This window comes from Capra hircus, chromosome 24, assembly GCF_001704415.2.
Source record: "Capra hircus breed San Clemente chromosome 24, ASM170441v1, whole genome shotgun sequence".
NCBI lineage: Eukaryota > Metazoa > Chordata > Mammalia > Artiodactyla > Bovidae > Capra > Capra hircus.
Window position 1 is genome coordinate 47,016,088 of NC_030831.1, and position 18,322 is coordinate 47,034,409.

The 18,322-nt window shown below is 39.8% G+C and overlaps 1 protein-coding gene across 3 annotated transcripts in view; it reads right to left on the reverse strand.

The window, feature by feature from the left end:
• Window positions 1-18,322, reverse strand: part of HDHD2 (haloacid dehalogenase like hydrolase domain containing 2) — a 45,698-nt gene that overhangs the window by 17,960 nt on the left and 9,416 nt on the right. For all 3 annotated transcript variants that reach the window (XM_018039717.1, XM_018039716.1, XM_018039718.1), the window contains exons 2-4: window positions 15,077-15,187; window positions 10,420-10,628; window positions 4,554-4,638 (exon numbers count right to left, since the gene is read on the reverse strand). In XM_018039717.1, coding sequence (XP_017895206.1) covers window positions 4,554-4,638; window positions 10,420-10,628; window positions 15,077-15,177 — 395 coding nt within the window. In that variant the 5' untranslated portion in view covers window positions 15,178-15,187. The remainder of the gene's footprint in view (window positions 1-4,553; window positions 4,639-10,419; window positions 10,629-15,076; window positions 15,188-18,322) is intronic.

Genomic DNA, 18,322 nt, shown 5'->3' on the forward strand with positions numbered 1-18,322 from the left:
AATGGGGAGATCACAAAACAAGTTACCCAATGGCCAGTATGTGAAAAGGCTTCAGCAACGTTACTCACAGGGAAATACAGATTAAAACCCAGTAAGATACCATTATACACACCAGAAAGAACAGCCATAGTGACAGAGACTAAGGAGAGACTGGTGGAACTCTGGTTCATAGCTGGTGGGAACGTATAACTTTATAAAATCACTGTGGAAAATTACTTAGCAATATTGATGAAAGCTAAGCAGGCACTTATCTGTTATCCAGCAATTTCCCAGATACAGACCTCAAAGAAATAAATGGGTATGTCCCCAAAAAACATGTAGACGAATGTTCATAGAAGCTTTCTTAAGAGCCAAAAATGGAAAAATCCAAATGTCCGTTATTGATCGAATAAATTGTGGAACTGCCATACAATAGACTACAATACCACAAGAAAAATAAAGAACAAACAAAACAAGAACACAGTGCCGCTACATGCAACAGCCTGGATAAATCTCAAAAGCAGACCGAAATCAAAAAATGCTACAACGGTATGATTTCAATCATATGAAGATCGAAAACTTGCAATATTGACAGAAGTCAGAGCAACGGCTTCCCTGAGGAAGGTGAGGCACTGACTAGAATGGAGAACCTTTTCGGGTGCTGGAAATGTTTTGTATCTTGATCAGAGTAGGGGTTATGCTGCTGTATCTATGTGTCAATTTTTACTGAGTTGTACACTGACAATCTGTATCCTTTACTGTATAGAATATACATCAAATTTTTAAAGATCAGTAACATTGTATTTATGTAGTTTACTCACCTAAACCTTTTGCTTACGAGTGGCAAGAACTGCCTTGATCATAGAAGAATCTCCCCACTTAATTAAAAAATGAGTAGTAACTGACATTAAACTCAATTCGGTATTCTGGATCTTCAAATTGGCATATAAAGTTGTTCTTCTGCATGTACTAATGGAACGCTTTAAATAACTCAAGTTCTTCAGTCTTCAACAATTTGTCATCTCCGGAGTGTTTTATTTTTATAGTCTGGACTTTAATTAAAAAGACTGCATAGCAGTCTGCTCTTTCAAAATAGAAAAAGCCCATAGAAATATTTCTAATTTAAGCTCTGCTGCCACACTATTCTAGAATTCCTTATGCCAGGGCTCTCAGAAAAGATTCAGGAGTTGTTGTACAAAGGCAGAAACTGATTTCTGTTGAGTTTTTTCCCCTCCCCTTCTCCTCTTCCCTTTCTAAGGAATTGAATATATTAAATATAAAACTTTTTATTTTTCTTAATGAGAAGGGGAAAGGAAAGCAATCCAACATTCAACAGAAACCATTTATGGGGATAAGAATTTCTTCCCAAAACACAGGAGAAACTGGTTTCTGCATACCTCTAAGACTTCTGAGCGCTGAAAAATTGATGCTTTTGAACTGTGGTGTTGGAGAAGACTCTTGAGAGTCCCTTGGACTGCAAGGAGATCCAACCAGTCCATTCTGAAGGAGATCAGCCCTGGGATTTCTTTGGAAGGAATGATGCTGAAGATGAAACTCCAGTACTTTGGCCACTTCATGCGAAGAGTTGACTCATTGGAAAAGACTCTGATGCTGGGAGGGATTGGGGGCAGGAGGAGAAGGGGATGACAGAGGATGAGATGGTTGGATGGCGTCACTGACTCGATGAATGTGAGTCTGAGTGAACTCTGGGAGTTGGTGATGGACAGGGAGGCCTGGCGTGCTATGATTCATGGGGTCACAAAGAGTCGGGCATGACTCAGTGACTGAACTGAACTGAAGACTTATGAAGGATTCTCATTCCTTGTAACAATTATAGGATAGAAATCATTAACAAAGTGTTCAAAACATAAAACTTTTTTTAAAAGCAGCCTTCATCTCTGCATTTAAATATGAAAGCTGTGATGTCACTTATCTTTAGTTGTAACAACATTCTAATAAGCTCCTAGTGAAGCTGGAGAACAGCTGCTCTTAATTTAGAAAAATATTTTTTTCTGTGACTTTTCTTAGGTTAAGCAATTCCATTTAGTTTTTTCCCTAAATTCCTGGGATCTCACAACTATACTTCTGAGAAAACATGTTATGGAAACATACCATTGCTTAACAAACATGTTCAGAAGTTTTTTTAAAAAATTAACTCATAAACATGGAAATAACCAATAATCAGAAATGCACAACACTTTTTAAAGTGGAATATGCTCTGGGAATCAAGTTATGTTTTAGAAGAATATTTAAGCATATAGAAAAACTTAAAAGGCAAGTTACCACACAGCATATATACATTCTCAGTTTTGGCTATATATATGTTCCTGGAAACAAACTAGTTGTATGTTAAAATGATTACTTTTGGGCTTTGGCTAACAAAACTGAGGATAAATACGGGATAGCAAACATGTTGATAACTTATATTTCTTAAATTGGTTGATAGACATATGGGTATTTATTATATTACACTTTATACCTTTTCAGTTCAGTTCAGTCGCTCAGTTGTTTCCGACTCTTTGTGACCCCATGAATTGCGCACGCCAGGCCTCCCTGTCCATCACCAACTCCCGGAGTTCACCCAAACGTATGTGCATTGAGTTGGTGATGCCATCCAACCATCTCATCCTTAGTCATCCCCTTCTCCTCCTGCCCCTAATCCCTCCCAGCATCAGGGACTTTTCCAATGAGTCAACTCTTCGCATGAGGTGGCCAAAGTATTGGAGTTTCAGCTTCAGCATCAGTCCTTCCAATGAACACCCAGGACTGGTCTCCTTTAGGATGGATTGGTTGGATCTCCTTGCAGTCCAAGGGACTCTCAAGAGTCTTCTCCAACACCACAGTTCAAAAGCATCAATTCTTCGGCGCTCAGCTTTCTTCACAGTCCAACTCTCACATCCATACATGACCACAGGAAAAACCATAGCCTTGACTAGACGGACCTTTGTTGGCAAAGTAATGTCTCTGCTTTTCAATATGCTATCTAGGTTGGTCATAACTTTCCTTCCAAGGAGTAAGCATCTTTTAATTTCATGGCTGTATACACCTTTTAGTACTAGGCAAAAGGAAAAAAGACATCAATGGCTTTTAGGATTTGAATGTCTCATAGACTCCAAACCCAAATCACCTCTATTCCCTACTGGTGGTTCCTATCCTTCCCTAAAATCAATCCTTTAAAATTCAGTGCTCTCAATTTTATTCAGACATTTTAGACATATTTGTGTAACATGAAAGGCTGATGTATTTGCCTACGGGTAATATGCCTCTAAAGCTAGTATTCAATGCAACAGGATTTAAAATCCAATGTATATTCTCATTATAAACCTGAATAGCAATTTAACTAATCGGTGGTTCATTTGAGATGTCTATATTTGTCACTCACAATCCAAACAGCTGTAGTCATTGGTTGGAAGGCACAGTCTCTGTGGAGACATCAATATGCAAAGAAGGGCAAGACCTAAAATCCTTCTGTTAACTTTCCACCCAGCTGTTAAGTGCATTTGTGAAATTAGAGTTGACTTATAAGTGCACTATAATGCTTTAAAATGTAGTGTTTAAAAAAATCAATATGGTTAGGGAAGTGTACTAATTAAGACAGCATCCGAGCAATTACAAAGTCAGTATTATGTCAACATACATTTTTATTACCCTGAGTCTAGTATTTATCTAAGACAGAGACCTCCCAACTTCCTATTAAATATGTCCTTCCCAAATTACCAGCTAAAATCAATCAATACCTTCTCCTTGAATTCTGTGGTTCAAGAACTGAATAAAATGTAGTAGGGGGCCAACTCGGAAGTAAGAAATAGTAGCAAATTCTCTATTTCAAATGAAAACTGCTTTTGGTATAGCTACAAACCTTACTTAAGGAGCAGGTGAGATAATCCCCTTGTACGTCTATCTCCAAAGAAGCTAGAACAGAAAACTGAAGTAGGTGAAGGAAAGAAATTTTAATACTCAAGTTATCTGGCATAGTAGTGGATCTCTGGGAAATAATGTCTACTGAGAGATTATAAAAAGTGAATTTGTTTTTATTTAAATAAAGGCTTAACTATTACAGTAACTGAGAGTCACAGACAAAGGGGCATTCAGTAGTGTTATTTCCGGCCACACAGATTGTACATGAGGATAGCCATCTTCAAGATCAAATAATGTGCCAGATGTGTGAACCTTGTAACAAGTTTTAACATTCTGATTCTAGGACATATATTTATATCAAGAAGTGAATTCTACATCAAGTATAAGTTATTCTTAAACACCTTTGCACTGGTAAGAAAATGATGTTAAATTCCAAAAATTTACTAAGCTGTTAAAGAAATCTTTTTTAAGTTACAATACATCTATGCAATGTGTAGGACTACTTAACTTGTCATAAATTTAAAGGCAAATCACCCTGCTTAATATCCAACAAGTAAAAGGCAAGATAAAAAATGAAAAGTTTATAAAAATGAAAAATCCAAGGGGAAAAATTAAATCAGTCTCACTCTAGAGCAGATTTGCAAATAAATTTTGATTCAATTTATTTTAGGAAGTAAGTATATGATCACATGAAAAATAAATAGCTAAAGACTCACCGGAAGGCTTGGTTCAGAATTTGATAATTAAAATGTTCTGGTGCCAATCCTATGACCACAGCATTAGGATCGCTTGTCTGTATTCCTGAAAATGTGAAGAAAAAATTACTGAAAAATGCAATTAACAGTAATGTCGCAATTTATAACCAAGCAGTTTTAGTCAACCAAGTCTGATTTTTTGTTGTAGCAATAATCTGAAGTTTAAGAGATTATCCTGCGCAATATACTTTGGAAGTATGAGCTATACTTAAAAGAAAAAAAAAAAAAAGGTCTCCTAGTAGTTTTGCATGTTACTTTTGCAGTCTTACAGCTACTAAGTAACTAGAAGATCTGAATTAAAAATTGTAACCTGAGGTTCTCAAACAAGTAACAATTTGTAACTTCAAAAAGCTGTACTCATTAAAATCAACCAGAACAACCACAGTTCTCTATGAGGTATCAGATCAATAGCAACTGATGAGGGACTGGAAAGCTAAGAGGCAAAGAAAATTAGACTTTCTGAGCTACATAGCTGAGGCACACAGTCATGATAAACATGGAATGCACTGTAGATCCTATAGCTTTCTACACCATACCTCATGCACATTTAGTTCCACAAGTATCATTCTATAACAAAAACATGCTTTAAGGCCTTGGTACCTGATAACAAGACTTTAGATACAAGAACCAAACGAGGGTATTCACCATCGCAGTTATTAAAACTCTGATTGGAGGGTCTGTGCATTATTCATATGCCGATTCCTATTTGCTTCTCTTATTGCCTGCCTTTAAGCATTCTCATTATCAATTCTACCAAAATGTGAGAAGTAGTAGAAAGAGCAGATAGTCAAGATCTTCAATTCCCTCCTAACCGGCAGCCACGAGCACTGAGTAACTGGTTGCAGCTTGTTGAAGGGAGAAAATAAAATCAATGGCTATAGTTAAAAGCTGAAGTTTTGTATTCTTTTTATTTTCTCCATCTACCACTAGCTAAGATATTCAATATCAGCCAAGATATTTCCATTCCCTTCAATAACCCATCGACTCTGGGTATTTCCATGTTGCAAGTTCAGTCTTACACTAAATAACAAAGATTTCTTCCAGACCAGGGATTCTGCTTAGATGTGCTGACTCCAGCTCACTGCTGCACAACCAGAATCTTTCTTCAAATAAAGTAAAAGGTCTGGATAAAAAACTTTTGCAGTACTTCAGCTGGCCCAGAAATATAAATATACTAATCACAGAATGTATGTGTCATTATTTTTGGCAGCCCAGTTTCTGAATATCATTTTCATAACCGGGGAATCCACTAGCTCAAAAGGCTTGGTGAGGAGCAGATCTCACCCTCTCTTGAGAGGGTGAAAACACTGCCTACTTGTATTTCCAGCCTCTCTGCAGCTATGGGTACTGGCCTGAGACGGAGGTTCTGCCAATCAAAAGCGCCCACCCCGGGCTCTACAATGGAAGCTAAGAACATAAAGCAACTGGGAGAGTGCCACTGGAAATTCTGAGGCAGGAGGGCAAGCTGGAACTTCCAGTCTCCAGTGCCACTGGGGTCAACAAGCCAGCTCCAGAGGTCAGTGTGCAGAGGCACACTGGGGACGCCCGATCAGTTCTGCTTGCTAGGTGCTGCATAGTACTGCTTGGGGCCCAACCCCAGAGACTTACCCCCAGCCCCCAACTGGGCAGTTAGTTCTACAGGCCACCTAAACAGTCTTTTTTGTTGTTGTAGACATATAAATGATATTTAAAAATGGAAAGACTAGATCATCATGAGTCCTGATGTATCCATCACCCAGCTTTAGCAGTCACCAACATTTTGCCTTTTCATACTGTTCATGAGGTTCTTAAGGCAAGAATACTGAAGTGGTTTGCCATTCCCTTCTCCAGTGGACCACATTCTGTCAGACCTCTCCACCATGACCCACCCATCTTGGGTGGCCCCGCAGGGCATGGCTTAGTTTCATTGAGTTAGACAAGGCTGTGGTCCTAGTGTGATTAGATTGACTAGTTTTCTGTGATTATAGTTTCAGTGTGTCTGCCCTCTGATGCCCTCTTGCAACAGTACTTTGGCCACCTCCTGTGAACAGTCAACTCATTGGAAAAGACTCTGATGCTGGGAGGGGTTGGGGGCAGGAGGAAAAGGGGACAACAGAGGATGAGATGGCTGGATGGCATCACCAACTTGATGGACATGAATTTGAGTGAACTCCGAGAGATGGTGATGGACAGGGAGGCCTGGCGTGCTGTGATTCATGGGGTCGCAAAGAGTCGGACATGACTGAGCGACTGAACTGAACTGAACATTTTGCCAATTGTATCTATGATTCTCTACATTTTCTAAAGCCTTTGAAAAGTAAATCCCAGATATCCATCATCTCACCCCTTTATATTTCACTATATATCTTTAACTGATAAAGACCTAAAAAAAAAAAAAAAACTTCAACATTATACCATCAAAGTTAATGATAATATTTTTATTCATTTATTTTTGGCTGCACTGAGTCTTCATCGCTGTGTGTGGGCCTTTCTGTAGTTGTAGAGAGCAGGGGCTGCTCTCCAGTTGTGCTATGTTCTTACTGAGGTGGCTTCTCTTGAGAAGCACAGGCTCTGGGGCGCATGGGCTTCACTAGTTGCTGTTCCCGGGATCGAGAGCACAGGCTCAACAGCTGTGGCCCACGGGCTTAGTTGCCCCATGGTATGTGGGATCTACCTGGATGAGGGATCAAACCTGTGTATCCTGCATTGGCGGGCAGAGTCTTTACCACTGAGCCACTAGGGAAGCCCAGTTATAATTCTTATTACTCACTCAATACCTAGACCACATTTGAATCTCTCCAAATGTCTCGAAAACGTCTTTTTATATCTGAAATGTAATTGACACCCAAAAAGGTCCATATATAGCATTTCATTGTTATCCTTTACTTCTCATTCTACAGCAGCAGTCTTCTGTCAACCTTATCTACTAAAGCACCTGATCTTGGAAAAAGTCCTACTTTCTGGATTCGACTGGTTGCTTATGATTATCATTTAATTTGTTCCTTTACTCTTATTATTTCATATAAACCAGTAACTGGATCTAGTGGTTTGGTAAGTTCACATTCAATTACTAAGCAAGCTTATTTCATAGGCGATGCTACGAACGTTCTATTGTATCACAGCACGAAGCACAAGGGATCTGGCTGTTCCTCATCTAGTGGTGCTAAGACTGATCAGCAGGTTCAAGTGGTGTCAGCATGATCCCTCCATTCCGAACCTCCTCATCAATTCTTCACCTACTGTGTTTAAAATCTGTTGACACTGTTGCCTATTTCACTAGGGTTTGGCAATTGCGATTTTATAATCCTGCCATTCTGTCTGCATTTACTAGCTAGAACTCTTCTATAAAGAACTCTCATCAAATGTTTAGTTACTCTAAACTACAATTAAAATAGGAAAGGCAGGATAAATCCTTGTTTCATTTGCCAATTTTCAGAATGCGTTACTGCCCTAACAACCTCCAATAGTGACCAATGAGTTTTGTGGGGTTGAGTATCATTTTAATCATTTTGTACATAAGATGTGTTGCAATCTATTACAATCATTATTCTTTTTGATGCTCAAATTATCCCTTCAAATTGGCTTCACTGTCCTTTAGCCAAGACTTTATTCGTTTTCAATAATTTCCTTGCTAAAAATTAAGTTATCCCAGACTCATACAATCCCTGTGGATCTAGAATCTCCCATTTCTTCACAGAACTAAAGTAGGAAATCATAGTAGACAGTATAGTTTGTCCACAGGGTTTCATTGCTTCTCTGCCTTTTTAGTAGAAGATCTAGATAGTATGTATTTTTTAAAAGACCAAGGGAGTTGATCATAATATTTTTAATTCAAAATTAACACACACCTTATTTGATTTTTATATTTGTATTTTTTTTTTCCACTTACACTTAAAGTCTGGAGTACTGATAATACTAGCATAACTACCACTTTATCCTGTAATGTACCCATAATTATAAAATAATATCAATACTACTAATAAACACTAAGACTACTGAACACAGTTTTAGGTTTCTTTGTAGTTCTTTTATCCTTCAATTTATCCCCTATGAATGAACTATCAGAATACTGTATTTTAAAGTCATGTAAAATAATTCTTTGAGTGGTTATGTCATCAACTTTATATACAGTTCATTTGTTTCTGTTTTTGGTTTTTAGGGATTGGCTTGTTTTTTAACTTTCTGTCTTTTAAATATGTAAAATATTCACCTGGTTCCAATATCAAAACTAGATAATAATGTACTTTTATTCAGAGAGATCACATCTCCTCTTCCTGCCCTCCCCCTTTAGATAACCATTTTTACTAATTTTTCACTTATCTTCCTTCAGCTTCCTTTCACGAATATAAGACAAATACATTCATAGCCATAGCCATTTCCCTCTCATTTTCTTACACAGCAAATGCGTAAGGTTTTCTAAACCTTACTTTTTTCACTTACTATATCCTATGAAGATCACTCTTATCAGGAGACAGAATTCGTTATCACTTACCTTTCAGCTACAAAGCATTCCTTCCATTTTGTGGAAATACGCTAGTTTTAATCAGTCTCTTCCAATGAACATTTCGGTTGTTTCCAATTTTCTAAGGTCATAATGAGGTCCAAATAAGGTCATAATGACCCACCTTACTCATAAGCCCTCATACCTATTTGTCAGTACATCTAGCAGCTGCAGGCCTATAATAGGCAGTGCTGCTTCCCAAGCAGTTTTGAGAGCTCCTGCCAAATTCCTCTCCAAAGGAGCTGTGCCATTTTATATTCCATCAGATCTTTTAATAAATTTATTTTCATTTAATTTAGCCAAAGCTGATTCCCGTTTCTTGCAAATAATAATTTTGACTGATATACAGGTATATTTCCTGGTAGTATAAGTTTTGAGGTTCTGCATTTGTCCACGAATAGGTTTCCAAATTATTATTTACAAAGCTATAACACGGCTTTATAATGATGACTTTATAATTTATACTTATTTTGTCAATATTGTGTACTTTACTCTATCATCTATAAAGAGAAGCAATGTGGCAAAGCTTCATAACACTAGGATATTTTTCCAGAGTTTAGGCTTTTTCCAAGAGAAAAGTTTTATTTTTCCTTGACTGAAAATATTTCATGGTTACTGCAAAAGCTTCACACTATACAGAATGACATCTATCTTTAAACATGTTGATACTGGTTTATCTTTTCTAGTCAAATTAATACAGTGGCTCCAGGAATGAGGACAGCAATGCTCAGAGAAATCTTGACTTGTGTTTTTTCAAACTGTGGGCCACGATCCGTCAGTAGACTGTGAAACTAATCTGAATGGCTCTAAGCAGCATGAAAATTACACAAATAAACCAAACAGAAAATGGGCTTCCCGGGTAAAGGGTGGTAAAGATGGTAAAGGATGCCTCAGATGGAAAAGAATTTGCCTGAAATGCAAGAGACCTGGGTTCGATCCCTGAGTGGCAAAGATCCCCTAGAGAAGGGAATGGATACCAATTCCAGTATTCTTGCCTGGAGAATTTCGTGGACAGAGGAGGCTGGTAGGGTAGTCCATATGGTTGCAAAGAGTCCTGAGTGACTAACACTTTCACTTTTCAAACCAAATAGAAAACAGAGTACATGTCACACAGTAAGAGCAAGTATTATTTAACCTGTACAAGTACACATACATATGTCCTGAATTTCTATGTAATGTGTTTCACTTACTGTGGATGGCAGTCAAAACAGGTTTGAGAAACACTGTATCTGTTGACTATTTCAGTAAGAGGAAGTCTGAATAAATGCTTCCAAACATCCAGTTTTAAGGGTAACTTATAAGCTGATATGAAGAGCTAATTGTTAAATCTTTCCGAATGCCTCCTACCTTTAAAATCGGGCAGAGCCCGATCATCAACCAGCAGCATGGGTCGGACTTGCTTCTGCTCCACCAAGTTTCTGGCTGCAGTCAGAGACGTGAATATTTCATCTTCAGAGATATCAAACTCCAGTTTTTTCAATCTTTCCAAGAGGTCTTGCTTGCTCTCCTTGGTTGTATTGGTCACAAACCTAACCGTTACAGAAGTAGCACGTAACCTAGAAAAGTATAATTCAGGTGTCAACAGGCAGTTTTTACATTCTAGCCCCATAAAACCTAATTCGGTAGCCCTTGCCAAAGGTCAAAAAATGAAAGGTAAGTCACTGAGTGTTTTTATGGCCAACAGGTTTTATAACCTATCCAAAACTGCTTACAGCTTATCCATACCCTGTGGACCGCTTTATCTACAAAGGCTATAAAGACTACCTTTTCAAGAACCTTCTATACTTTTAACTGAATTTCACTACCAGGTTTTAAGCAAAGAAGTGAAAACAAAGACCCAAAGCTGAGTAACTACTGTACTCACAGAATGAGGTGAAAGTTATCTTGAGATTATCTACCTAGTGTAACCTTCTGAAGGAGAGAAAACTCAGCCCTACAGGATTAATGACTGGGCTCAGCTGTACACAGCTGGGCAGCTATAGGGCTGAGACACGAACTCTGGCCTGCATTCCGGACAGGGTCTGACCCCCTATGCTAAGAGACAGAGGACACCTCAAGAGTTCTTTCTTCTGAGCCAATTAGACACTGGCTAAGCCCTAATGTGCTACTTAGTTTACAAACAGAAACTACTTGGAGAAAGAAACATGTCATTTTTATAGATAGACTAGAATGTGCTTTCTCCTTTAACTACATACATATAGGATTTTGTATGTAAAATTTCATACAAAATTTCATAATCTGCTTTTGATTTCATAATCTACTTCTTGGAACCTAAACTGGCAATCAGGTATTAGAGAAAGAATTCATAATACTCCAGCTTTAATTAAAAAAAAAATATTTTCCTGGTCCTACACAATGATGTGGTCCCTCACCTAGAGCAAGACATCCTGGAGTGTGAAGTCAAGTGGGCCTCAGGAAGCAATACTACAAACAAAGGTAGTGGTGGTGATGGAATTCCAGCTGAGCTATTTCAAATCCTAAAATATGATACTGTTAAAGTGCTGCATTCAGTATTTCAGCAAATTTGGAAAACTCAGCAGTGGCCACAGGACTGGAAAAGGTCAGTTTTCATTCCAATCCCAAAGAAGGGCAATGCCAAAGAACATTCAACTGCCACACAATTGTGCTCATTTCACATGCTAGCAACATAATGCTCAAAATCCTTCAAGCTAGGCTTCAACAGTACGTGAACTGAGAACTTCCAGATGTATAAACTGTATTCAGAAAAAGCAGAGGAACCAGAGGTCAAATTGCCAACATTCGCTGGATCATAGAGAAAGCAAAAACATCTACTTCTGCTTCACTGACTACACTAAAGTCTTTGAATGTGTGGATCACAACAAATTGTGGAACATTCTTAGAGAGATAGGAATACCAGACCACGTGACCTGCCTGTTGAGAAATCTGTATGCAGGTCAGGAAGCACCAGTTTTTTTAAAACAAAGAAGCAACATTTAGAACCAGACATGGAACAATGGACTGGTTCAAAATTGGGAAAGGAGTATGACAAGGCTATATATTGTCACCCTGCTTATTTAATTTGCACATCATGCAAAATGTTGGGCTGGATAAATCACAAGCTGGAATCAAGAGTGCCAGGAGAAATATCAACAATCTCACATATGCAGATGATACTACCCTAATGGCAGTATCCTTTTCTAAGTGAAAAGGAACTAAAGAGCTGCTTGATGAGGGTGAAAGAGGAAAGTGAAAAAGATAGCTTGAAACTCAATATTTGAAAAAATAAGATCATGGCATCTGGTCCCATCACTTCATGGCAAATAGATGGGAAAAAGCGGCAGATTTTCTTTTCTTGGGCTCCAAAATCACTGCAGATGGTGACTGCAGCCATGAAATTAAAAGATGCTTGCTCCTTGGAAGAAAAGCAATGACAAACATCGCTTTGCCGACAAAGGTCCATATAGTCAAAGCTATGATATTTTCCAGTAGTCATGTATGGATGTGAGAGTTGGACCATAAAGAAGGCTGAATGTTAAAGAATTGATGTTTTCGAATTTTGGTGCTGGAGAAGACTCCTGAAAGTCCCTTGGATAGCAAGGAGATCAAACCAGTCAATCCTATAAGAAATCAACCCTGAATATTCATTGAAGGACTAATGCTAAAGCTGAAGTTCCAATACTTTGGCCACCTGATGTGAAGAGCTGACTCACTAGAAAAGACTTTGATGCTGGGAAAGACTGAGAGCAGGAGGAGATGGGGGCAACAGAGGATAAGATGGGTGAATGGCACCACAGACTCGACGGACATGAATTGGAGCCAACTCCGGGAGATAGTGAAGGACAGGTATGCTGCAGTCCATGGGATTTGCAGAGAGTCAGAGACGAGTTACCAACTGAACAACAGCGTTTTAATCTAAAACTAATTTTAATTGACCTACAATTAAAATTTTTATATTAATACCCTGTTGGACTTCCCAGGTAGCACAGTGGTAAAGAATCCATCTGCCAGTGTAGGATATGCAAGAGACGTTGGTCCTATCCTTGGGCTGGGAAGATCCCCTGGAATAGGAAATGGCAATCCAGTCCCATATTCTTGCCTGGGAAATTCCACGGACAGAGGAGCCTGGCGGGCTACAGTCTACGAGGACGCAGAGTTGGACATGACTGAGCGCTCACACACGCCATGCACACCTTGTATTTTATGCCTGCCCCAAACAGACGCAAAGCATAAAAGCACTGTCCATAATTTAAAATAAGCCAGAAAACAAAACAAAAGAGATTTTAAAGCATTTATTCAAAGAGCATTCAATACCTTTATATGATTAAATATTTCATTATAATCATGATTCTCTCTATAATACCTGTGTGGTGGCTTTGCCTAAAAACACACTAAATTTAAGTGCTTAAGATCTCTCAAAAGAAATTGAATACTTTAATATAACTATCATCTGAAAAATGAACAAGTGTAAGCACTGAAATGATCATATTATTTCTGACAAGAACTTAAAAAAAACCTTTCCTTTTGCTAGTCGCTCAACTTCCCTAAAGCTATTTGTTTCCAGAGAAACCAAAACTGGCAGTGACAGTATATGATCTCTCTGGGGTGATGACCCGCCTGTGCCAGTGAGAGGACAATTTGTAGGCTCTGGCCCCTCCAGAATGGCAGGCTCACAGGTTACAGATGTACTTAGAGATGTCATTCATTGTTTACCAGAAATTAGATTTTTCTATCCATCCAGACCAGAAAGCTCATCTCTGAAGCTGTACAAGCACTTGTCCAACAGGAGAGCAAACTGATAAACAGGTAACCTTTTCCCTAGAAAGCCTGAGAAAGACCATGGCAAGGAGTCAAGAGAAAGTCCCACTCTCCAACTGATTTATTTGGGCCTTTAACAACATGTTGCTGTCTGCCTGTAAATGACCACCATGACTCCCAGCTACATCAATAGCTTGCAGCTGATGCCTACCAGATCTAATCTCACACTTGCTGAAGCCCCACATGGAAAGAACACCAAGTCGGTGCTGCTCTCTTGCCACAATACCTGGCACTGATACTAGTCACGAGTTTCCCTGAATGAGAGCAGACTATGAAGATTGTAAGGTGTAAAATGATAAAGCACTACATGCTAAGTATTGCTGACTTTAAATCCGCTTCTAAATTATTTTGAGATAAGATGCTAAATAACATTACTAGTTCTGCCATGCATGCGTGCTCAGTCGTGTCCAGCTCTGTCTGACACCATGGACTGCAGCCCACCAGGCTCCTCGGTCCACGGAAGGTTCCAAGCAAGAATATTGGAGTGCGTTGCCATTTCCTTCTTCAGGGGATCGACCCAGGGATCAAACCCACATCTCCTGTGTCTCCTGCGCTGGCAGGTGGATTCTTTATCACTGAGCCTCCAAGGAGGTCCCAGTTCTACTGTCCTGAGGAGTATTTTTTCCAGGATACTCAGAAACAAATATTCACGTTCAGTTCACTTTAACAAGCTTTTCTATAATATACATTTTTATCTAGACTTTTGGTAAGCGATGCATCAGAAATATAAGACAATCTTCAACCTTCAAAAGCATTAAATTTAGTTAATGGAGATAATGCTAAAATTTCAAGTCCCTTAATTAAATTTTATTTGAGTAGCTGCACACTCAGTGCTAGATCTTAGCTGAAGGAGGAGTGGGCAGAACTATGCCTTTGTGTATGTGTGTGTTTCATTTTGTGATTCCAGGATTCATCTGCGATTTTTCCAGTGCTACTTATTCCACATTTTCCAATCTCGAGCTTTCATTCCCAAATTTACATTACTTAGAAAAAAGACACACACGAAGAGCAAAAAGACAGACCAAAAGGCCGAACCTAACAAAAGGCTTGGAGAACAATTTGTGGAAGACACAACAATGCATCCGTTTTCCAGCTAAGCCCAAGGCAGTTCCTGTATCTGCGGTAAATCGGTGAAATGCCATCAAGGCCATCCATTCAGCTAATGATCTGCCTTGGTAAACTGGCACTTACAAACATATTTGTCAGCTGAACGTGGAGGATAGCTTGCCTTTTAAGAGCTTCCTGTGCGCCTGGCACAGCTGCATCTTCAATGTGAAGTGTGCCACTGAGATCGACCAAAACAGCTTTTAATGCACGGCGTGCTGCCATCCTTCATTCCCTAGGAGAGAGCAAATGAAATTAAAAATACAGTTTAGGAAACAATGGACAATTAAAACCTGGTAAGACTTCAAAATAGCACTCGTATCGAGAAAGATACTGCTTAATGTTAAGCTGCTTCTCTTGTAGAAAAGAAATGTTTTTTAAAAATAAAAAATCCAAATTTCACCCATAAAAGTTTTCTGAAGTCTTAAGGGAAATGTTAAAAGAGGGGTTACATTTACTTCAGATTTCTTGAAATAATTCTTCATGGAGCAATTCATTCATCTATTTTTATGTGTGAGAAAATGTACTCTGAAGAATGGGTGGATGGAAGGAAGCCCTAAATCACTGGCAAAATTTTTTTCCGCTCTGGCTATGTACCATGAAAATGTTCTAATCGCCAATCTTCACTGTTATATCCTGAAGTGGCATATATAGCCAAAGAGCTACTAGTATTTGTAAATCAGTGAGGAGGATATTTCAAGTTATACAGTAATTTTAGTCAGGAAATATTTTCCTTACGCTATAATGTCCAATTTCCCTTTTGCATATATCTCCTTTAAAGTATGTTTATTATGAGTTCTATCATATAGACAGTGGAATATAATGGGAATACAACGTTTAAGTATAAAGATAACAGTCTAAAGATAATGAGAGGTAGGAACTGTATGGAATCTAAAGACAAAAGGATAGGACTGCCTGCATTTTTAGTTTTTGAAACAATTTTTTTCCATTTTTTTGTTTTTATAATAAAATATTTCAGATATACAAAAGGTATCAAGAATAATACAATCCCTTTTATCCATCATTCAACTTCAGAAATAGAACATCATCGGCAGAGTTGGAGCCCTCTGTGTACCCCTCAGATCTGAGTCCACTTCTTTCCCGCCCCAAGGTTACTACTTTCCTGATTTTGAAGTGCTGACAGCTTAGTATTACTGTTCTTCTATGTACACTTCATGACTTGCTTTACCATTCCACATTGCTTGTGAGATGGAGCCATGTTAACACACGTAAATATATGTCATTTTCACCACTGTATGGTATTATTCTATTGTGTGAAAACACAATTTATCTTTCTCTTCTGACCATGAAGGCTGAGGCAGCTCTGCATGTATTATAGTGAAGGGTGCCTCTGTGAACATCCTTGTGCATGTCTCCTAGTGGCCATGTGTGTGAACATTTTGAGGTCTTGCTGGGTCTGAGGGTGTGTGCTCATTTCACCCTCCCAGGATGTTGCCAAGCTGCCCTATTCCTCGTGTCTTCAAATGGCGAATGTGTACTGAACACTTACTGTGTCAGGCCCTGAAGAGACAGCAGAGCTGGAAGAGCCATCTTCTTTAAAGTGAGAAGCAGATGGGAAAGCGGGTGAGAACCCGGGGATGATACAAGTAGTCAGGAAGAGCTCTCAGGTGGTTGACTGCATCCCTGGGACACAGGTGGATGGGGGCACACCTCTCTCTCCTAGCTAGCTCCCTCCGACATGCACTGTGAGAGCTTGGGTCACCGGGCCTGGGTGTTGGTCCTGGGTCTGCCTCAAATTCATTGTGTGATTTTGGCCACGTGCCTTCTCTGGTCCTGAGTTTCTCCTCAATATGTGGGGCAGGGAGGCAAGAGGAAGCCTCAAGCTTTACTGCCTACAGCTGGACAATGTGGGATGAAGGTATCAGTGTAACACGTACACAGCCCTCTACCCCAATTTCGTCTTCTCTCACGTCTTCTGTAGCCTGCCAATCCCTGCTGGGTCTGTCTCCCAAAGCTGCCAGGAGTACACCAGGCTGTCCAGCATTACCCTGTTAAATGCTGGTCCCCCTTAGGGGTAGTGCTGTCAGCAGGCAGAGGGATGGCAAAGATGACTCCTGAATTCCCTCCAGCTTCTAGGTATTAGCTCCTTAGCTCCTCTTATTTCCCAGACCATGTCAGCCATCTCTGCACACAAGGAATAAACATAAAAAATAAACCCTGAGTGAGCCCAGAACTGCAGTCAGTTGCTGGCCAGTGGCAGCTGCTGATCAAGGAGCACTGAGGACTGCCACTGGGCAAACTGGAGAAAAGTGCATTTCCCAGGTGGTCAGCTGTCGGCATGTCCAGACCCGAGGCCGATGCAGAGGCAGGAAGGCGCAGAGATGGTGTGCCAGCTGGGCCCAGGGATTCGTCAGCCAGGACAGCTCCAGGCCCGCCCTGTTCCTTCCCAAACCCGATCAGGGCTTCCCTCAGGGAGCTGGAACCTGGGTCCCAAGTGAGGGAGATGCAGAAGGCAGGGAAAGCAGCACCAGGGGTAACGGTGAGGTAGGTCCAGGGTTCAGGAGCAGCTGCCTACCCTTGGGCAAGAGCATTAATCATACCAAGCCTCCACTTCCTCATCTATAGAAGGGGAAACACACTTGTGAAGACCCGTAGGGCTGAGAGGGTTCATGAGTTAAGGAGAATGCCTGGCAGTGATAAACATAATCCAGGAACATAATCCATGTGTCCTGTTCTTTCCCACTCATCTGTCTAACAGGTACTTCCCTCCACCTGCCCGCCCACCCCACCCCATGCATGGCCTGGGGTCACAGACTAGGAAAAGAAAGAAGTGAGAAGTGACTGGGAGGAATTCACAGAGAAAGAACAGCTCCCATTTACCGGATACTAAAGGTGATCTGCACGCTGCTAAACGCTCTGTAGTCTTTACTACCTCACTGAAAGTCCTCAGCAATCCTAGAGCAAGAAATTGAGACGCTGAGAAGTTACTAACCTGCTCAAGCTGAGTTTTGACTTTGAATAATGTTAACGGTTTATGTATTCAAATTTAAATTAAGCCAGCCCTAAAATGGAATTCAAACAAACTACAGACAACTTCTGTAGAGTGCTGACTCTAGCCCTGCCATAGGATATACTCAAAGGACAAAAGAACTGCAAGAAAATCTTGAACTTAGCAGGCTTGTTGTTGGTAATGGTAGTGGAATGAGTTCCAAAATAATTCCGTGTGTGTTGTAGGACTGAGTAAATCAGCATGTACTGTTGATGTTTAGGAAAAAATCAGGGCTATCAAATGGAAGAAAAGAGCTATAAACATGGAATGGGAGGACAAGAACCCTGTTGTGTGGTTTAGAATTAGAGGTGTCATTATGAATTCGTGATTTAAAAATATTGACGTATTTCTTACCACTCT